Source organism: Melitaea cinxia, chromosome 9 (genome assembly GCF_905220565.1).
Source record: "Melitaea cinxia chromosome 9, ilMelCinx1.1, whole genome shotgun sequence".
NCBI lineage: Eukaryota > Metazoa > Arthropoda > Insecta > Lepidoptera > Nymphalidae > Melitaea > Melitaea cinxia.
Genome location: NC_059402.1, coordinates 15,852,366 through 15,876,282, shown reverse-complemented (window position 1 = coordinate 15,876,282; position 23,917 = coordinate 15,852,366). Strand labels below are relative to the sequence as shown.

The window sequence follows — 23,917 nt, the reverse complement described above, 5'->3', positions numbered from 1 at the left end:
GTAACGACTTATGAATCAAGTTTTTAACCAACACATCTCTCTATGTCTTAGATATAAATGTTGGTTGTCTATTTGTAAGGGTGTAGTATAATTGTGTTTGCTCGCAAACGAAAAAAAAAACCGACTTCAATTACATCAACGAGTAATACAACGTAGATCGACGAAAAAATAGTCAAGCAACTACGCGTTATCAAAGATTACTCAAAAAGTAGTAATCAGATCTCGATAAAATTTATATGTGACCACATGATAAAGATCAGCTTTCGATTAAATTAAAAATTATCAAAATCGGTACACCCAGTAAAAAGTTATTACGGATTTTCGAGAGTTTCCCTCGATTTCTCTGGGATTCCATCATCAGATCCTGGTTTCCTTATCACGGTACTAAACTAGGGATATCCCCTTTCCAACAAAAAAAGAATTATCAAAATCGGTACATCCAGTAGAAAGTTATGCGGTATAATACAACGTAGGTCGACGAAAAAAGCGTCAAGTAAAAACGCATTATTAGATATAACTCGAAAAGTAGTTGTTAGATCTCAAATAAATTTAAATGGGACCAATTGGCACACACCACCTTTCGATTAAAACAAAATTTGTCGAAATCGGTCTACCCGGTCAAAAGTTCTGATGTAACATACATAAAAAAAAAAAAAAAAAAAAAAAAAAAAAAATACAGTCGAATTGAGAACCTCCTCCTTTTTTGGAAGTCGGTTAAAAATATAGGAACAGTGATTGGTTTGTTCTCTATACATTAAGGCGAATTATAGAACTTTTATTTTTAATATAACCTGCTAGATTTAGATTTAACTTTCTTTTCCATTGTATTCAGTTTGTTTGAACAATAAGCCAAAGATATTTGTGTTTACGTGTATCTGTAGACACCAACTTTGCGGCCGAGGCTTCACCCATGTGGATTACATAATTTTAGCGCTTCCGTTGACTCCCATTAAAATATATGTCACTTTAGTGACACCGTAGCGTCCCCCTGGCGAAAGAGATTTTAAAAGCATTTCCTTAGTTAACACACAATGAACTTTAAACCAATAAAAATCAAATCTCTTATCGGTATAATTATAAAGAATAGAAGAACAGAAATAATTGACTTTGGTCTGGTCTGGTCAGATTTGTTTCTGCTCTGGGTGGTTGTCGTCGCGGGTCTCCCACCGTGCTACTCGAATGTTCACGCCAGCGCATAAACAACAGCGCGTGGAATGGTCTCTAGCGTTTTTGAACCTCTCCAATGAAGGCAAGGATGGCATGTTGAATGAATTGTTACTGGTGATGAAATTTAGGTTCAACATTATTAACCTGAGCCCAAACAAGAGTCCACGGAGAGGCATAAAAAGGGTACAGCACCAACAAAGAAGTTTAAGGTGTCACAGTCGGTTGGGAAACTCGAGGTAATCTCTTGGTACTCAGAAATAATTTTATTGATAGATTACAAAGAAAGGGGCTGTTTCTATAACGGGGGAATACTGTGCTTCAATTTTGGAACAGTTAAAAGAAGCCATAAAAGAAAAAAGACGGGGAAAATTGACAAAAGATGTTTTGTTTCATAACACAAGACCTCCCGTTCACAAGAGTCGCGTTGCGCTAGCGGCCCTGCATAAGTTGGGCTTAAATATTTAAAATCACCCACCCTACAGTCCAGGTCTGGCCCCGAGTAATTACTACCTCTTTTCAAAAATGAAAAAAAAAGAACTGTGTGGTAAGAAATTTTCCACTGACGATGAGGTTAAGGAAGCGGTTTCATCATATTTTTTGGATAAAGACAAAACATTTTTTTTTACGATGGTATAAATAAGTTAATTGTAAGATCTAAAAATGTATTCGTCTTGCAGGTGAATATATTTGAAAAGAAAATAATTGAGATTTTATTTTCACTTAATACAGGAAGTATTAAGTATTGTATTCCGCGAATATAAAAACGCGTCCTCGTATGTTGACAAATAAAATCGTAAATTGTATCGTAAAAATTCCGTTGGAAATTACTTAGACGAATTAATTACTATTGGAATTTATAGACGTAATGATAATTGTGGAACCCGTAGGGCACCACTGGCACGGGTATCCCACGACGGGCTTGACCGGTTTTATTCAGGTTTTTTTGTATTGTTTCGTTAGTCAAGTTTAAAATGTACAACATAGTTTAATCCAGTTTAAGCTTACCTTTACATTTTTTTTGTACTAATATATAATAAATTAATAAATACGCTTACGCTTCAGCCTGTAATATCCCACTACTGGGCATAGGCCTTTTTCCCCATGTAGGAGAAGGATCAGAGCTTAATCCACCACGCTGCTCCAATGCGGGTTGCTGGATATATTACCCTACTATGAGTAACGATCTCTAGGTGTACATGATAACAACCGGGACCGACGGCTTAACGTGCTCTCCGAGGCACGGTGGGGAGACCCACAAGGACTGCACAAACACCCTAATGCAAATTAATAAATAAATACTAATAATTATATAAACGGCTACCACTTAATTCCAGTAGGATTTCATCCTGTGTGCGGAAACAAATTATGTATGTATGAGAAAATTATGTAAGCACCTATAGACGGCTATTACCTAAAACGCAGTTATTAAATCGTCTGCCCCGGGAGCAGACGACCGTGAGGGTTACTTAAAACATATTATTTGATGATTTATGCCTATTTAAACACTAAATTCAACATTTCTTGGTGTGGCTTTAATTGTGCCAGACCAGTTTACCGAAACAGATTATTTCGCCGAAGTCACATTTTAAAGAAACATCAATTACATTTCGAAACGCGACATTATATTTCTAGTTTCTATACTAAAGTAATGTAACCATAGCCTTATCTTACATATAAAATTCTCGTGTCCAATGTTTTAGTTACCATACTCCTCCTAAACGGCTGGACCGATTTTTATGAAATTTTATGTGCATATCGGGTAGGTCTGAGAATCGACAAACATATCTATTTTTCACACCCCTAAGTTATAGATTAAGGGGGTTAATAACATATATGGCAAAACAACGTTTGCGGGGTCAGCTAGCAAACTATAAATGGTTTAATTAAATAAATGGAAAGATATTTATTCGTTGATAACACGCCGGCAATTTGTTTTAATAGGTGTAATACACGTATCTTATTTTTTGCGTATTTTACATAGGTAACTCGTACTCGAATAAAAACTACTACAAGATTATTAAGTGACGAAGGATGGGCCCAGAGGTCACAGTAACAGATTTTTGCAGTAGTTGCTACGTTTTCGATTACCGCTTGCGACAATTGCTATAGGCCACACAGATTTTCGTCGTGGTCTGGGCGGTTTTTGTATATAATCTGTATGTTTCTGGAGTCCCAATAAAAAAAAAAACACCATTCGTTAAGGGTCGTCGAATAAAGGGTTTTATTACACATACAAAGATAAATATGCTGAAACTTTCCTTTGGTAATCGTAACACGGTTCTTACGAAACGAAAAGGTTGAATATGAATAAAATGAGTATGCCCGCATGAAATGGTCACCTAACAGGTTCGACTTAATACATAAGAAACAGAAAAATGTGCTCGATTTGAACATCACTCTAAATTATTGCCGTCAGCTATTACTTAAACCACTTTAGAAGAAAATCCACGAGGAAAAAGATAACAGAAATTTTGTGTTTGTTACACACCGCAGCCTATCGCAGTCCACAGCTGGACATAGGCCTCCGCAAGTTCGCGCCAAAAATGGCGCGGTGTATTAAATGTGGTAACACACAATGAACTTACACTAATCACTGCTACTACTTAAAAAAGAGAATTTAGCATTAAGTAAACAACGGCACACCCATTTGAATATTTATTTAATTTTAACACTAAGTCGTAAAGTAAAAAAATAATTGTGTTTGCTCGCAAACGAAAAAAAAACCGACTTCAATTACATCGACGAGTAATACAACGTAGATCGACGAAAAAATAGTCAAGTAACAACGCATTATCAAAGATTACTCAAAAAGTAGTTATCAGATCTCGATGAAATTTAAATGTGACCACATGATAAACATCGGCTTTCGATTAAATTAAAAATCATTAAAATCGGTACACCTAATTAAAAGTTATTGCGGATTTTCAAGAAGTTCCCTCGATTTCTCTGGGATCCCATCATCAGATTCTGGTTTCCTTATCATGGTACTAAACTAGGAATATCTTCTTTCCAACAAAAAAAGAATTATCAAAATCGGTACACCTAGTAAAAAGTTATTGCGGATTTTCAAGAGTTTCCCTCGATTTCTCTAAGATCCCATCATCAGATCCTAGTTTCCTTATCATGGTACTAAACTTGGGATATCTCCTTTCTAACAAAAAAAAGAATTATTAAAATCAGTACATCCAGTAGAAAGTTATGCGGTATAATACAACGTAGGTCGACGAATAAAGCGTTAAGTAAAAACGCATTATTAGATATAGCTCGAAAAGTAGTTGTTAGATCTCAAATAAATTTAAATGGGACCAATTGGCACACAACACCTTTCGATTAAAAGAAAATTTGTCGAAATCGCTCCACCCAGTCAAAAGTTCTGATGTAACATACAAAAAAAAAAAAAAAAAATACAGTCGAATTGAGAACCTCCTCCTTTTTTGGAAGTCGGTTAAAAAGTGCGTGCGTATAAAATAAACATGTCAGAAGTAAAATTTCTTTAGGCGTCTGAGGGTAAAATTGTTACGGCTTGAATGAAACGGCAACGTTTTTTTCAGACTTAAAAAATTAGTTTCAATAAGTAATCGATATGTATTTATTTTTGTTACAAATGTACATATAAATAATTCATCATATTACAACGAGACAAGGGTCAGTACCGATTGCGCCAACAAGCTAGTCAACTTTATATACAATTTACTAGACAGCCAACTAATGATAAATACAAACATATTAACGTCTGTCTGTGTAAATTAAAACACGTCTAAATATAAATTTGCGTGACCTTGTGTAGAGCGTAAAATTCCGGTCACGACTAGATACTACACACTTAGGTAATTGTACATTGTATTTTAGTATTCCTAGGTCTATATCTTGATAACGGTGGTGCCGGCCGAGTAGAATAGCACCACCCCCGTTCTTCCCGTGGGGGTCGTAAAAGGCGACCGAGGGATAAACCTGGCTCAAAATCATCGGGGTCCTGGATAAGGAAAACTTCATTTGAAACCCAGAATGGGGTCTCCGTCAAGCATTCGTGGCATAGCTCTAAAATGCGAAAGACTCCTGCAGCCGAACTGGCTCTACACGTATCGAATCGTCGTTCCTGTGGGCCTAGCCAGTGAGGTCGAGTGGTTGGCGCAGAGCTTTGGCAACTCTGCGTTTTCCTGAAGAGTGTCCTAGGCGACACAGTGTGTGTCTGACACTGTCTAAATCGTCTGCAATAGACGGACTGTATTATAGGTTTTGGTATCTTTATTTTATATATGAGCCTATCTTTATTTATAAATACAATCTTTATTCATCATAATTTCGTGCAGTGACTTGTTTAGTTTTTAATTATTATCACTTTTGTTAACACGCACGCGCAGTAATTTTTTTTTCTAAAATTCAGAAACTAATGCATGTTGCTTAAAATATTACAACTTCTCGTATTTATAGAATGAGAATATTTGTATTGATATTTGTGACTCAATTAATGCCGATTATAATATAAATACAGAATGACACACGGCCTTACTTTTTTTTAGAAAATTTCCACTGACCCATTGGAAATTTCGGGGGAAAACCGCCAGACGAAACTAGTGTGTCATAAATAAAAGCAGTAAAATAATATTCACTAAAATTTAATCAAATTTAACTTTAACAAATATTACATATACCAAGTTTTTTTTTTATATATATAGGTACAATGGATAGGATTACGCGTTTGACCACTATTTCACCTGATAATAAGTGAAAATGCGGTCTAAGATGGAGCACGCTTACCTAAATGTAATTAACCCAGGTTATAGTTTTCTGGAAACACAGACGCTGGTAGAGAGTTCCATTCTTTGGCTGTACGGATCAAGAATGTACTAGCGAATCGCTTAGTAGAGTATAAAAGGAAAGGAAGGTTAAGTAGAAAAGGAAGGGCATAGTATACTTTGAATTTTTTTTATACGATTCGATCGGCAAACAAACGTATGGCTCAGCTGATGGTAAGCGATTACCGTAGCCTATAGAGACTTGCAACATCAGACGCATCGCAAGCGCGTTGCCGACCCCAATCCCACGAGGAGCTCTGCACCTACAATCTGTAAAACACTGCTCCTGAGCAGTGTCTTTCAAAAATCTTTAGATAGTGTCTAGTGACTATCAATATGATGTCAACTACGCTTACAGAATGGCAAATGAAACTTTATCGATACAGAAACACTTGTCAAAATATGTTACGGTGACTGTCAACGAGGCTCAGTGCTTATGACGTCATCCCAGTTGGTCACTGACGTTAGTCAATACGAAACTAGCTGTTTGACAGTTCATCGTTGAGCATTATGTCTAGTGATCTTCACTATGAACTGTCAGTTGTCAGTTGAGATACGCAATAGGTCTGCTGGTCGGCTCAATCGCCAAAGGAACATAACACTGCCTTTTCCTGACAATAACGAACTCAAAACAATGCAATTTACTGCAGTCGTTTATATTGCGGCGATTGATTTTATTTATACATTACACGCGTCAATTTGAGGGAAAATAGCCTATAACCTGCCTCGGTAAATGGACTTTCCAACACAAAAATATTTTTTTTCAATTCGAAGCAGTAGCAGAAGATCAAAACAAGTAATGTCACGACGTCAGTTGCACGTGCAAGGCGGATATACGTATCACAGAGTTTTGATTAACATTTTCTTCATGATGTCCTTTTAACGCAGACAGCAACATAAAAAAAAACAACACTAAATAATTGGTCCTTGATAATGTTAATTTTGCAATTTTATCGTACGTCTGCAATTTACATTTATGAGTATACATATTTTTTATCTTCTTTCTTTTATTGGTTCAATATACACTGGCTCTTTGTTCTTAAGGTAGATATAACTTAATACCTATCTTTTTTTATATACTCTTTTTAACCGATTTCAAAAAAGAGGAAGTTACTCAATTCGACCGTATATATATATATTTTATGTATGTTAGGTGATAACTTCGTAGTTTGTGAACCGATTTTGATAATTCTTTTTTGGTTGGAAAGGAGATATCCCAAGGGTGGTAGCGTGATAAGGAAACCAGGATCTGATGATGGAATCCCATAGAAATCGCGGGTAACACTCGAAAACCGTAGTGACGACTAGTGCGTTTGTTAATGTTTTTCGTCTCCTTACGTTGTATTACTTGTCGATGTAATTGAAGTCGTTTTAGCAAACACAATTATTAAATTGTAATTTTTTTTAATATGTATACTTAAATAATAGGTATATAAAAAACCTGTAATGAACATCTCTAAATAAGCAATTTACTTACAACCGGGGCGCGAATCGGACCTACAACCCTGAATCCGAAATCAGGGTCACTGCCAACGGCGCCAATGGACAAATCAAATAAATTATTATCTTTTTTATTATTAAAATACGCAATTGTTCACAATATCAACCATATTTAAATTACAGATGTTAATAAGTATTATTTTTAATTATAGAAATGTTTATAAACAATTCGAGTCAGTCTGATAGCTCATAAGATTACATAGCAAATTACACTCATACATAACATTTAGTACAGCTCATTAATATGATAATTACTAATTAACAAACAAAAGGCATTCGATAAAAATGACTATCAACCACTACCTAACAAAGCTCGTTTTAATCCGATAAAGCGTATCTAAAAACGGTGCATCAATAGTTAAAAACGAATATATACGATCAAGATGCAGTCAATTACTCATAATAGGCAAAAAGACTCCTGTTTATTCTTAGAACTAGTTCCCTGTTGGGCGTACAGGGGAGGATTGGCACGTGTACGATCAGCTGTTGGGGGTCAACGGCCGGCGCGGGCAGTGAGCACGGGCGGGTAAGAAGTGGTCGAGTCAATGCACTGGCAAGGAAGAGCGTCTCGACTGCCGAGTGCCGACTGCCGAGCTGTTACCAAAACGTTCGGTTGGTCTGACTCACGCGGATAGCACGCGCTTTGTTTCACTTGTAGACGCATAATTAAATTGTTTTTGATTAAATTTTATGAATTTACCTCTTTAGAATTCGACTAATGCAATTTACCATTGTAATAAATATTGTATTAAATATTTCCAGTGAAGCAGCTAATGTGTCATTTGTATGTTACTTTGGATAACTTCAATATAAGTTTTGTTAAAATATACCTACATTTGATATAATATGTTGAGGTTAGCTGTTTTTAGGTTTTGACTTTATTGATATTTGAAATATTAATTTGTACTAGCTGACCCGGCTATCGTTGTCTTGCCGCTAAACGCTATTAAAAATAGGGGTTGGTGGTAGAAGGGTGAAAATTTAGATTTGTATGTTTTTTTCAATGCCAAATCATAATAGAACAAATATATAAAATTTTGTCAAATAAAAAAAATATTTAGAGGTGGGTAAAAAATAGATGTTGGCCGATTCTCCGACCTATCCATTTTGCACACAATTTTTTTTTTAAAAATAGGTCCAGCTGTTTCGGAGGAGTTTGGCAACAAACACCGCGACACGAGAATTTTATATATTAGATTTATTGTTTTGTTTTAGTTATCCTGTACTTTATTGACATTGTGAATTATGCTATTTTATATTAAAAAATTCTAAGTGTTATGCTCGCAAGCGATATACCACAAAGGTAGACAACCTTTTCCTTTGAACACCATTCCGGAATAACTACTGAACCGCAACTCCCGCACACGTCTGTTAATCTCAATGTATGGATATAATTATTAGCTTTCTAGCGATAAATCTATACGTTCGTTACAAACCACAATACTTTACGAATAAATTAATTAACTACGATAGTAAGAGAGATAATTCAGCTTATAATGAAGTGAGCTTCCTTGGAACAAAATTTCTTGGAAGTTATCAATTAAGTTTTGACAAGTAACAAATTTTTAAATTTCATTTATAATTTTTATTTCGCGTTTTAACGTACAAATTTAATCATACCATTAAACGAGTAGGAAATTCCGTTCATATGCTTAGGTACTAAAAAAATCTACGCCCATATCGTCTACAAGAGCTTTACGTATTAAGTTATGACTTTTGACAAGTAACTAATTTTTAAATTGGAATTATAATTTTTATTTCGCGTTTTAACGTACAAATTTAATCGTATGTACGAGTAGGAAATTCCTTTCATATGCTTAGGCTCTAAAAAAAACTTACGCCCATATTGTCTACATACAATATTAAAATTAAAAAAATTAAAGGTCAAAGGAATCTTTTTTTTTTTGTCTTTCTCCAAATTCCCTCTCAGATTTACGAAAAGTGCCGTATTCTGATAAACATCCTCCCTAAATAATGTAGTCGTTATGTATCTCCCGTTGGCTCGAGTAGCGTTCTAGGATACAGTCATAAGACTGAGTGGAATCACTTGTCTAGCACTCATCGGTGACCGGTTTCATTTTCCAGCGCGAGGAAACTTTTTTGCTCTTATACGACATTGATATCAATAAAAATTATATCCACTAATTGATTTAATTAAAATTAATTTTATTTCTCAATCTTTTACACTGGTCTGTGACAGAATCGAGTTAGTTTTAGATACCTATGCATTATTAAATTAGTGAAAAAATAATTATATATTTTTTTCTATTAAAAAAAAAAAAAGAAATAGGTAGACAACTGTCAATACATGTTTCAATTGGACTACTTTTTTGGCCAGTCCGGTTTTGAGAAATTACGTATTAATCTTTTTTTCATCATGTAATGAGCTATTTCAAGACTAATGTTACACATGTATAATTATTCACTATTTTTTTAATAATACGTATAATTTAGTGGAATAAAAAAAAAATCAAAAATATCACGTTTACTTAACAAGTTGATATAACTGACTAATAATATACTAAAAAGATATTCGGAGACATGTGCATATGTTAAAACTAGCTGACCCCGCAAACGTTGTTTTGCCATATATTTTATTAACCTTCTCAACACCCCCCCCTCTATAGCTTCGGGGAATGAAAAATAGATGTTGGCCGATTTTCAGACCTACCCGATATGCACACAAAATTTCATGAGAATCGGTCAAGCCGTTTCGGAGGAGTTTAACAACAAACACCGCGACACGAGAATTTTTTATATTAGATTAAAATAACGCATGTAATTTTCAACTAATTACTGTTCTTTGTAATTCGAATTTTAAAATAAAATACACGAAACATTTTAATTACACTATGTGTCACTTCAGCCTGTAATACTCGTATCACACTGCTGAGCTTAGGCCTCTTTCCCCACTTATGAGAAGGATCAGTTTTTTTTAATATTATTATTTTAACCAATTACTTACATATGTTATACAGCATATGTTTATAATTATCAAGAATTAATCAACAAGGTGTTGAGACAAACGATAAAAATAAAGATGAATCGATCTACCCTTTCATTTCTGTTAAACTCATTTATAAAAATATATATATAATACATAACTTAATTAGGTACACCTAGTATAAACGTGACGCACCTGCCTACTTATATTTCCGGGTCCGATTATTTTTAAAGGTCTTTATCATACTATTAAAATGTTAAGATGTTATGCTGGTTTACACACATAAAGGTCTGAAATGACAATTTTAAACCAACGTAGTGTTTGTATCTGTAACAGTCAAGGGGAGCAAACGACCAGACACATCAGATGTTACCTAAATGCCTAATACCGCTCAAGGATATCTGCAAATATATTGGTAAATATATAGGTATTGTGGGTTGCCATCTCTTAGGGAAAAGGTGTTTGTACACTCGACGCTTGATAAACCCCCATACATATCCATTAAACTAAATCAAATATATTGAGACCGGTTGATTATAAACAACGTGCTATCTTGAAAATCGATAAACACAGTCGAGGATTTCGTATTGTATTTACGATTATTTTATAAACAATTCATAATAATCACGCTTCAGCCTGTAATATTCCATTGCTGGATATGGGCCTCTTTCCCCATGAAGGAGAAGGATTGGAGCTTAATCCACCACGCTGCTCCGATGCGGGTTGGCAGATATATTCCCTACTATGAGTAACGATCGCTATCGGGCGTACATGATAACAACCAGGACCGACGGTTTAATGTGCTCTTTGAGACACGTTGGGAAGACCTACAAGGACTGCACAAACACCCAGACCTCGGCAAACATCTGCGTGGCCAACACAAAACAAATAGGGTGATAACTATGTACTTAGTTTCCTACTGTCACGTACGAAGTCACCCGTTTATCTCCATTTTTCTACATATGACAAATGTATATGACATATGAGATGATGATAGATATACTTTTAATTGTCTGGGCGTTTATTTGTTACGAATAAAATACTTTTTTTTTAAACGTTTGCTTGCATGTATTGTGCCTTCGATGTAACCCAACATATGTTTGCCAATCGACAGATACTCGTCGAGTGTGGCGGTTTATTTGTTTGTTATTATTATGACCGTCATTTGCAAATTTTGAAAAAAAAAATACTTTAAAAATTCGTTATATCAAGTCAAACGGTTAAAAGGCCAACGACATCGTCACGAGTCACGTGACGGAACCATTGTGTCGGTTATCTCTATAAAATAGGCGTTAATACATACAAGAAGGTGAATTACACTAACACTTACTGGCTACTATGTTGCAAATTGATTTTTAGAAGTCATTAAGGTTACTGCCGTGTGTTGAATACCAAGGAAGCGGAAAACGCAGGCAAACGTACATGCTGATTTTTTGTTTGCAAAGAGAAAATTTTATACGCAAATAGAGAACTATGTTCAACGTTTAGACAATTGAAATGAATTTGTATTTACTTTTTAATGTTATAAATGTCGTTAGTATAAAGTATGCGTCGAACATAAAACATATATAATTTAAATGTATAAAAATCAAATTATTAGTTCAATGATCCCCGACGCAGATCTTAGTGAGGTTAAATATATTAAACAATTATACATATATTTAATTAGTTAGATAAATATTAATTTTAAGCCTGTCTAATTTAGCCGAGGACCACCGTAATGAACTCTTGAGAGAACATTTTAAAAAATACACAAAAAAATTAAAGAATACGTGAATCGATACCGAGACAAAAGAAGTATCAAATCCAGACAGACTAAGTTCTTAAAGGAGTAAATTATCCTTTACATATTATTGAGAACATCCTGAAACATAAGAAGAAATTCGCAGGTCTAACCACAGTCAGTCACCAGCGTGGTGGATTAAGCTTTTCAACGCATCTCAAGTTAAGTGTAATCTTTATTAGAAGAATAGAACCACCAGCAAAAATGTTTAGACTATTATACCCTGCATGTGTCTCAAATATATGCCTTTCTTTCTTTCATTATGCTTTAAAAAACATTCATCTCCAAAATCTACAAAAAAGTTCGCGATAGTACAATATTACTTACGTCTTCACAAATCTCAATATCGACTAGCAAGGTTGCAATATCTTTTATCTCCAAAATTGCCCACTTGATGATAACTTGATTAACGATACGGTAAATTTAGAACATGTCTTCGAAAGCAAAGGTTCTCAGGCAGTGCCGGATTAAGGTAACTTGATGCCCTTCAACCTTCCCCTGTGGGTCCTCCTATCCTTATGTGAACTACAAAGAATTAATTGAAATTGTTTTAACTTTCATGTGCTCGTTTTTTATTTCTCGGCCGTCTCAGGTCGTCCCTCGACGGGATGCCCTAAGCAATTGCTTAAATAGCTTATAGGCTAATCCAGGGCTGTTCTAAGACAAATACTAATCATGAAAATCATTTCTAGTCAAAAACTGTTAAGTGGACGACGTTATATAGCCTTTCTATTATGTATTGGTAACTTCTTTGGACCCAAATAAATATTCTGATTACTAAGTTGCTAATATACTTTAGCAGAAGGTACATTATTTAAGAACATGTTTTACCTCATCATACTAAAATATAAATATCTGACGGATAAGGTGGAATTTAAAAGAAAATATACAACTAACTTTTATCCGTTGGATACCATCATATATCAAATACTTTTACGAACAGCGAAATAGGCCCCACTTTTTTCTTTTTTTTTTGTTAAGCTATCTGATGTCGGCGCGTCGTTAGATTGAAACTGATACTGCACAAAAATGCATCGCGGCTCGGTCGAGCTTGCGGTTTCCGGAATTCAGCGGACAGGTGTAAGATTGTTTCGTTATGACGACATTGAATTTTATAATAAAATATATAAAAGGGATTAGGGAAAAATCTGTGCATACCACATTATTTTTAAAAGCGTAGGTGGTAGTTCAAAGAAGTTTTTATTGTATTTTTTTTAATAACAACTTTTTGGTTAACGATATCTCTTTCATGTATCCTTCAGTCAACATTGGTAAAATCATCTGTGTCTTCGAGCACTAATGGTTGTCAATTTTGAAACTTGTTAAACGATAGTTTGATTCGACATTACATGATAAGGCACTTGTTACTTTTTATCTTTAACACGTTCATTGCCCATCACGCGACGTCGCGTGTTCCCAGTACTCCTTGATTTGGCCCTTCACGCGACGTCGCGTGAAGTGTCCGACGAATTTTGTATGGCAGTTATTGCGCGGGCCGGAGCGTTATCGCGAATGACATTTTTATGGGCCTCTAAAGAAAGGTCTTAAGTATCGTAAAGTGGGCGGGGCCATCAGAATCATGCGATTGTTTTTGTGTTACGTAATTGGTTAGTACGCCTTGTGACGCCGCTCGTGCGAACGTCTTGTTTGCTTGTTTTTAGTTACTTTTGAACAAATATAATGAGTTTCTAATTAAAAAAAATATAATATTAGTAATAAAACGAAATTTATAATGAGTGATCATCAACCTGGTACCTCCAGGGGTACGAAACGACCAAATGAGAGACCGTTGCGAGTGCAATCAAAACGTGTTTTTTTGTCACATGATTCGGATATTCTTGAGGCTTTAGAAAACTCTGATGAAGATGGCTTTGTGGGAAGTGATGAAGACGAAGATTTTGTGTTGGGTAATGATGATGGAGACAGCTCAACCTTGGAGTCAGAAGAAGACGAGGAAATAATATCACAGCTACCTTCTAGTGGAATTCAATTTTCCTCTACAGAAAGGGGTGAGGGTAGTGAAATGATCGAAGAGCCAACTCAGCCACGTGAGTCTCCTGAACCTGCTACCGAAGGTTCAACGACACACTGGAGTACTTCTTGCTCGTCCATGAAACAAATACCATTCATTCGGGAGTCAAAGCTCCATGTAGAACCGCCTTCACAACCAATAGACTATTTTTATCTCTTTTTTGGTGAAGAATACTTGAGAATGATTGTGGAGTGCACCAACGCATACGCCATACGTATGAAAAGCTCTAGTGAACATCGTCATGCACGTATTTCAAGATGGAAAGAGTTGACCATTGAAGAGTTCAAAACTTTCCTGGGCTTATTGTTACATACTGGCACTGCAAAAATGAATCGATTGACAGATTATTGGAAGGCCCACCGGTTATATAAATCATGCTTTCCGAACTACATGTCAAGAAACAGATTTTTTATTATTTTACGCTGTTTACATTTTACACTCCCTGAAGAAGAAGAAGAAGTCATTGCTAGGCGTCTAAATAAATGTCAAAAAATAATCGATAATTTCAACAATACAATGAATAATATATATTATCCAGGCCAGAACCTATCTTTAGATGAGTCCATGGTTTTATGGCGTGGCCGCCTATTTTTTAGACAATACATAAAAGGTAAACGCCATAAGTATGGTATCAAACTATACGTACTCGCAGAACCGGATGGCTTGATTTTAAATTTTCATGTATTTGCCAGTACAGAAGATGAAACAGCAGGAAAGGGCCACACAGAGAAAATTGTCGAAAAATTAATGGAAAATAAATTGGACGTTGGCCATTCAATTTACATGGATAATTTTTATAATTCTTATACCTTAGCAAATAAATTGTTGAGTCGACTAACTTATTGTACTGGCACCCTGAATAAAAAACGTAAGGATAATCCACGCGTTATAACTGCGAAAAAATTAAAGAAAGGCGAGAACATCTCGCGGTATAGAAATGGAGTCCATATTGGTAAATGGAAAGATAAAAGAGAAATCCTATATATATCTTCAGAGTTCGCTGACGAGATGCAAGAAGTGACGAGTAAACGTGGTATTACAACACAGAAACCATTGGCTATAGTACGTTATAACGAAAACATGTCAGGAGTTGATCTTCAGGATCAAATGATTTCGTATTACCCATGCGAAAGAAAAACTTTACGTTGGTACTTAAAAATTTTTATACATACAATGATGATGAGCCTGATAAATTCCCGTTTATTATATAACAAGTTCTCTGGAAAACCTAAGCTTTCATTATATGACTTTAGGGAGAAAATCATTGAGCATCTTTTGCCTGATAATGGACAAGAATCTTCATCGGGAATTCGAAATCAAACAACTCATAGCTTGACGAAAATAGCCAAAAAGACGGAACGGACTATAAAAAGTGGACCGGAAAGAAAAGTCCAAGCAGTCGCAAGAAAAGATTGCAGAAATTGCTATAAAAATAAGAAACGTGTGCAAATTACGATGGAATGTAGGAATTGTCCCGATAGTCCGCCTATGTGCATGGACTGTTTTTTTATATTACATACTTGTACCAAAACCTAATTTACCAAATATTATTTCTGTTTTTTAAAACTTTATGACTGATTTGTTTACTGAGACTGATAAGAAATTAATGTTCCTAATTGATATCCTAATATAGTATAGTAATTATAGTACTTTTTTTTTGTTTTTCACAGTAGTTTTGTTGATTATAATTATAGACTTTGATGTCTAATGAGAGAAAAATTAATGTTGCGTGTTTTTTTGATTTTTTATTTTATTTTTCGGGTTGTATTATTCAAATAAAAGTTTTGGATACTAAAAATAGTTTCACTTTACTACATTTGAACTCATAAATGCACAAAAGTGCTAAGGTAACCCATAACGCGACGTCGCGTGATGGGGCCCCTAAGGATTATTGTACATTCCTCATGGCCCATCACGCGACGTTGCGTGATATATAAGTATATTATGTAAAATATCATATGTATATATAAAAAGCATAAACATACCCGTAAACAATGTTTTATGTACTTAAGACTTAAATAATATAAAAAAAGGTGATGGGCCACCAGCATAAAACACCAATTTTAGCATTGGCAATGAAAGAGTTAAGAAGTGATGATATTTAATTTATGTAATCGCTAACAAAATCGTAAATACAGTTAGGATTTAGCACCCTGGGTAATCAGAAACTTTGTAAGCAGTTATATTTAACTCGTATGTGGCTCTATTAGACTATTAGCGACTATATCAGCACCAAATGGAACAGTTCCTAAGAAGTGGTGAATAAAAACATCGTCGCACTCAATGTAACAAATATTCTAAGTCGAATGTGATTTTAATTATGTGATACATACCTACTTATAGTCCTACATATAATGTAAAAGAAAATAAGACAATAATTCCAATACATAAATATATACACATAATACTATTGGAAAATTCCAAATTGTTTAATTCAAGATGCAAAAACTTTATCACGAGAAGTATACATTTGGCCTTTGTTTTTATATTGTTGCATAAACTTGACCCTCTTACAACTGCAATGAAGTAGGTTAACAACGTTTAAATGAGAAGTAAGCTTAAAAGTAAATAGGTATAGTCGGAGTTTAACAGTTAAAGACTATTGTCCTACATTTAATAGTTAACTAGCAGTCCCCCGCGGTTTCACCCGAGTTGTGAGGAATAATGGCATATAGCCTTCCTTGGCAAATGGGCTATCCAACACAAAAAAAAAAATCAATTCGAACCAGTAATTCCTGAGATTAGCGCGTTAAAACAAACAAATTCATTTTTCAGATTTATATTATCAGTATAGACAGATGTGCCCGCAAAAATTGAAAAGGTTTCGTTATTTCATATCTATCTGGGCGATAGGTATTCGCGAGCGCAATAAACATTTTTACCGCGTAAATCTCGGTTCGAGTGAATTTCAGGGTAAAAAGTATTATATGTCGAATTTATCTTCTATAGTGTTTCCCATAAAAATCGGTTCAGCCGTTCCGAAGATTAGCCTGGACAAATAGAAAGACAAACGCAAAAATTTAGTTCTCGTTTTTTTTTGTTTTAGTATCGTGTTAATAACTAAATGCACTTAAAACACGGGTATTTTAAAATCACATACAGACACTTCAATTTTATTAATATTTTTTATATTTAATTAATAATTAATTAAATTAAACGATACTAAAGAAAACCTTAAAAGAAATTTGTACATAATTATGTTTGGCTAAATTAATTTTGTTCGCTTGCTAATTAACAAAAAAAAAATACTTCAATTACGGCTACAAATAATACAACATAGGAAGACAATAAAACAGTCAAATATGTATTAGTAAAGATAAGTCATAAATTACTTGTTAGATCTTGAACAATTCAATAGCCAGCACCAGCTTTTGATAAGAAAAGTAATATCAAAATCAGTCCACCCAGTAAAAAGATGTAACACACATAAAAAAATATATATAGAATAATAAAATATATATGCAATACTAGGAATATTACCAGTGTGTTGCCACCCTATCCCCCCCCCCATGAGCTGTAGCTACCGTACTCACTACAGGAACACAATACTACTTGGGAGCAGTTATTTAGCTGTGATCTTTTGTAAAGTTGAGGTTTCCCTAGTAGGGCTGCAAATTTTGAGCAAGACATTTTCTTCCATGCCATGCCTCAATCAAATTTAAATTAAAGTTTCACACGTGAAAATAAAGGCATGAAGCATGTTATTGAAGAAAAAAAAGTTTTTGTGTACTTATGTACGCAAATAAAGAAGTTATACTTCATTGGCTACCTAACTTCACGTTGCTAACTTCTTAGTTGACGAACTAACTTCAAGGTGTCGGTTTTTAGCAACGCAGTACAGTCTTCTAAATTTACTCTCATAATTGACAAATTTGACAATTTTGGGACACCAAATCGATGGAAAGTCAGTACTGTGATCACTACACTAACATATTGTAAATATTTTCATTAATTGTTTATTGCTGGTTTTGTTTTAGTTTCATGGCTTCCTCAAGAGAAACTTTAAAGCAAAACAGTTTTGTTAATATACATTATTTAATTTAAAACAGAAGTAACATTTTAGTTTATCAGTATTTAAACATGTTTGTTTTAACAGTAACGAGTTGTTAACAAAACACACATTACTAACACAAAATACCACGATGAATCTAAATTAATTACTTAAAGAGATAAAAAACTCTATTAACAAATTTTCAATTAGGTTCCAAAGATTTCAAACAACATTAAACTACACTATAGTCTTTTCTAATATGATTTTTTTAAGTAGTTTTATCTTATATATAAAATTCTCGTGTGACAATGTTAGTTGACATACTCCTCCGAAACAGCTGGACCGATTTTTATAAAAATTTGTGTACACATCGGGTAGGTCTGAAAATCAGCCAACATCTATTTTTCATACCCCTAAGCTATAAGGGGGGTTGAAGGGGGTTAATAAAATATATGGTAAAACAACATTTGCGGCGTCAGCTAGTAATATATAATATTTAAACGTATTGAAAGAAATATAAGGGTACTTATATTTAACTAATGTTTCAAGAGTCAGTAGCACAATTTTTTTTGTGTTTTTCATACATATTTGGATAATTTATAGCCAGGTTATTTTTACTAGATCGGCAAACGAGTAAGGTCGAGGTACTTCCCTTAGTCGGGCTGCTCCAGATTTTGAGCGGGATATTTCCTACTGTGTTAGCAGTGTGAATAACAAAAATAATAAGCACATTTAAATATGAGGTTTAATAAATTTTCCACTGCATGTGTTGTTAACATAATTATTCCTTCTATTGTTTTGCAACTATGTATCTCAGAGATAAAAAGTAAACATATGCATATAGTAGGTGTAATTTTACATAATCAGACAGTATTATCACAGACTAAAAAATTATTATGTGTAGGAGAGAGTTAAGGACTAATAACTTTTTCAGCTACAATTTTTAATGTTTTTACACATTCACGGAACTGACAAGGCTAGACTGAATTGTAAAGGTTATAAAGTGCAGACGGGTTCCCAAAATTAAAATTTAATTTAGATTCTATTGTGATATATTATGACGACTTTCATTATTTTGAAACAATAAAACAAAGGAAAAGTTTAGATACGGTAGTTTTATTAAGCCATTTCTGAGTGAAAAGAAAACATTTCTGCATATTTTTATGGTTTCTCATGCAATAAAATATTTTTTGGCAGTGTTGTGTAAGACAGAAAAATTATGATAACTATTAGGTGTGATGAATATAACAGACCATATTTATAAAATACTGGATGGTAACCAAAAACTTAAACAATTTCACATTATACATAATTCAAATGAAAACTTCAATTTATATTCGAATTAGGTAATTAAAATAAATAATTTCTTATCTGTACCTGATTTTTTTTTATTGTCACCTATTTTTTTATAGTTATCATGATACTGACACATCATGGTACAATGTTATGCCTATATAAAACACTTTTATTGTCAAACAAGTTTCTTGTTGTTATCTGATAATATCTTATCCTTGTGTCACATTTGTCTTAACAAAGACACGTGTGTATTGCCTTTTCAAAACAATAAGGCCACAGCCTTATTAGGAAAACAGACTAAGAACATTCTGAGATACATTATATAACCATCAGATATGAGACAAGAACTGTGATTCATCATTATTTCCTATATTCATTTAAACCGTACTCAAAATAATTTATCGAGCATGACTTTGAATATTTGAATGAGAAATGTTATTTCTGAGGTATTTATTCAAAACATTTTAAAAATTCAGCAGTGATAGTAAAAAATTCTGAATGTTGATGGCTTCAATACATCTTCATGCAGAGAATTTATTACTTTTCAAAACAAGAACTTACTAGAACTCGAAATTTGTGATTCTATATAATTCTTTTTTAATAAAAATAAGCTGATTTTTTTTTCTTCGTTCCGCAGCGCTTTTTACAAAACAATTTTATTATAACAAATTATTGTTCATAACCTCCAAAGAACGAGATACAATTAACAGAGTACAGTTATAATTGAATTTACTCACCAACTGCGGCGAATTCGTCAGGTGTCCTCCCGCCCGCAAGGAGCCAACGACACCAGTCGATTGTTTCCCACTCATCTATGGCCTTGCTGGGGTTCAGCAGGACGTCGAGAAGTGGGCCGAGGTGCTGCGGTGATCCACTAGCGCAATCCGCGTGGATATACGCAGCTGCACCCCGTTTCCCCTTCTTCATTAACACTTGAGCCGTTGAATTTGACATTTTAACACTTTATTCACTAGTCACTATAAGGGGCTAACTATATACATAAGTCACTGTATATTTCGGTCACTCACGGAAGAAACACCATTACCAGTTTTACATAAGGCAATGAACTGCGGCCCGTAACGCATCCGCGGTTAGACATCATGGTGGGAGAGCGTTAATAATGTAACATAGTCTAAGAATTTCCAACTAGACACTATAATATTATCGCGATAGGAATTTGAAAGAAATTACAATTCACTAAAATACTTCGCAGTTAAAAATAATAATAGAGCAATGCAGCAACAACTCGGCCATTGGTATGGGTTGCCATAAAAATTAATTCTAATAGGAAATTTTATGGTTGCCTGACAAAATATTGTGCCATTACCTTCGGCCATTACCAATTATCATGTAGTGCAAGTACCTACAATAGAAATTAAACGTTTATAAACTTTACAACCAAGAATAAGTTTTTTACGCTTTAATTTTATAAACAATTCTAATTTATTTATAATTTATATAATGGAATGGAGCTTATTTACAAAGTATTACATAAGATTAAATGTTAAAGCGTTGGTTAAAATACACGTGTTATGCTGTTAGTACTCATTAGTATGCTCACCACTATTATTTAAAAGTAAATACCTAACAAAACTATATTTACATTAACTCCAAAAATCATAAAGTACTCATTACTGTCAATGGAACTACATTTTTCGAATTCTTAAAATACACATTTAATTATCATTATTACAGTACTATTTTGCAATAACTATTTAATGTAGTACAAACATACGGACATCGTACAAAGGACATTTACTGTCGCGCGCTTTAAAAGTTTTAATGATTTTATAGTTTTATATATATATATATATATATATATATATATATATATATATATATACATCCAGATACATTTTTGGCGTCAAGCACAAACTGCGTTATTACGACGTCCCTCAGTTATGCTTACATTTTATATGTTTTTTCTGCGAATGTTGCTTATTTTTTTCATTTTAAATTCCGTGGGTTATATCAATTTCTTTAAATTTCTTTTTTGAGAATATTCTGCTTACAGTTGTGCCCAACCATTTATGAACCCCTTTCATGATACTTATGTTATTGCTTCCTCCATATATCCATATAGCCTCACTTAATGCACCGATTATTTAGCGTCCTATATAAGTAATGATGAAATGAGTGAGAAGTAAGCTGAAATGCGACGTTGCCAGTTTTCTAGTAGGTGTGATCATCTATCGTTAACTTAAGAAATAATTCTATTACGCTCGTTGAAATTTTAACATGTAACGGTCATAGGAACACCTCCAATTTTTCATCCTATAATAGCTCTCTTAATGAGTTGCAACATATATTTTATTTAGTCTTTTAACATTTTAATTATTGACGACGTAGCACATCATCAGAATAATAATATAATAAATAATTATTTATCGTTATGTCCATTTGTTATAAGTATTCTTTGCCGGTTCGTAGATTATGTCCACTTTCCTGCGAACCGTCAAAGAATAATAATAAATAATGTTCCCTTATCCTGCCACGGATACTTTCTGTACATTGAAGATATTTAAAAAAAGTGATACGGTCTATGAATACAGGTTACTGAATCGAACATTTTTTTTATATGTTTGTATGTGTCGTTGTGTCTTCATCACGCCAAAACAGCTAAACGGATTTCAAGTAATTTTAGAACATGGGTAACTGGGCATCCAAGAATACGAGGATATTATTTTTTCTTCTTCGCTGACGAATCTTATAGGTTAATTAAGTTTTATAGCCACAAATAGTTGTGCTGCCTGCTTTTACAAACAACATATTATTATCATTTTCAATATAAAAATGTCTCACGGCTAAAATATTTTTATACAGACTAAATAGTCTAACTACTTAACTCTATTTCACTAGAATGATTTACCTAAGTCGTCGTCTGGCAAATTTAAACGTCGTCAAACAATATTTACTTATAAAATATAAAGTATATCTTTTAAGTAGGTTTCTAATTTTTTTTTAAGTGGATAACAATAGTTTATTAAACATTATACATATTTACAATTCACAACTTAAGAACTAAATATTTACAGATAGTTTTGGTATAAATCATGTCCGCGTGGAATCGTGTCAAGAATGCTGACAGCATTTTCTCGTTGAATCGCTATGCCGATTCTCTGGGCAAAAAAATGCACTAGCCCTCTTGTCACCAGTGGAGGCAATAAGGCGAAGAGTTATCTCATTTCAAAAAAGATTTAGCACTGCTACTCCAAGGTCCAAGTGTTTCGACTGCAAATGGCACAAAGATGTAATTTGAAATTAATGACGAATACTTGTGCCGTTTAATCGTTTCAGCTTTTTCCGCTGTGGCTCCCGCTTTTAAGGCTCTTTCCCTGACATGAGAAGGAGCAAGTGTGTCAACGCAGGTTGCGTCCCACAAAAGCGCCCGTCCCCTTTCCCAGGGAACCAACGTCAATCCATCAGGTCTCTTGCCATCATTGCGACTAATTCCAGTAGGCTCGATAAGAGCAGGAAAGTCGATGGTGGCAAGAGCTTTTTTATGGTATCGTTTAGGGAACCGTGGCGGGAAAACCTACCTGAACTCTTGTTACAGGAAAGGCCGTGTAGTCCGAAAGAATCGACCTCTTTTCCGCACGGAGATCTGTGTTCAAAGCACAGTGGAGCTCCCAACCGGAGACCGAGAGCAATTCTAAAACTTTCATTGTCTAAAAGTGTCCCAAAGTTTTTTGACGGCATTGCGTGTAGCCTGGATTGGGTCAAAAGCCAGAACAGCTGCAAAAAAACTTCGTATCCTTAATAACAGTATGCGTCAAACTAACGTCCGTATATGTGTTACGTATTGCGTAGCCCTTACCTTATATACGGACGTCGTAAATCTGTATACCTACTATTCGAACCACTACATATTCGACGTCCATGACCAAACCGTCACTAAACAAAAAACAAATTTTCAGTAGGGGCGCTCAGTAACCAAATAAAAAATCATTGCAAAAATGTATTAAATGTAACAGAACCTTTGTTTTTTCAGATTCAAAGACTGCTACCCAGCCTGGCTTCCATATTCATGCAAAAGAGTATAGATAATGTATATCTAATATATAAAATTCTCGTGTCGCGGTGTTTGTAGTTAAACTCCTCCGAAACGGCTTGACCGATTCTCATGAAATTTTTTGTGCATATTGGGTAGGTATGAGAATCGAACAACATCTATTTTTCATCCCCCTAAATGTTAAGGGTAGTCCACCCCTAAATTTAATTTTTAATTTTTAGATAAATTATTTTATTTTTTATTTTATTATGATTTGGCGTTGAAAAATACATACAACCCTATGTTTTCACCCTTCTACCACCAACCCCTATTTTAAAATAGCGTTTAGCGGCAAGACAACGTTTGCCGGGTCAGCTAGTTAACTTATAGAAATATTTTTATTTTTATGACAAAATA

General features: G+C 34.2%; 1 protein-coding gene across 1 annotated transcript in view; it reads right to left on the bottom strand.

The window, feature by feature from the left end:
• The window catches only part of LOC123656181 (E3 ubiquitin-protein ligase Ubr3), an 85,012-nt gene extending 64,249 nt beyond the window's left edge, over positions 1 to 20,763 (bottom strand). Inside the window, exon 1 of the mRNA XM_045591886.1 lies at positions 20,247 to 20,763. Within this exon, the coding sequence (XP_045447842.1) occupies positions 20,247 to 20,463 (217 nt within the window). The 5' untranslated portion in view covers positions 20,464 to 20,763. The remainder of the gene's footprint in view (positions 1 to 20,246) is intronic.
• Between the last annotated feature and the right edge of the window lie 3,154 nt (positions 20,764 to 23,917).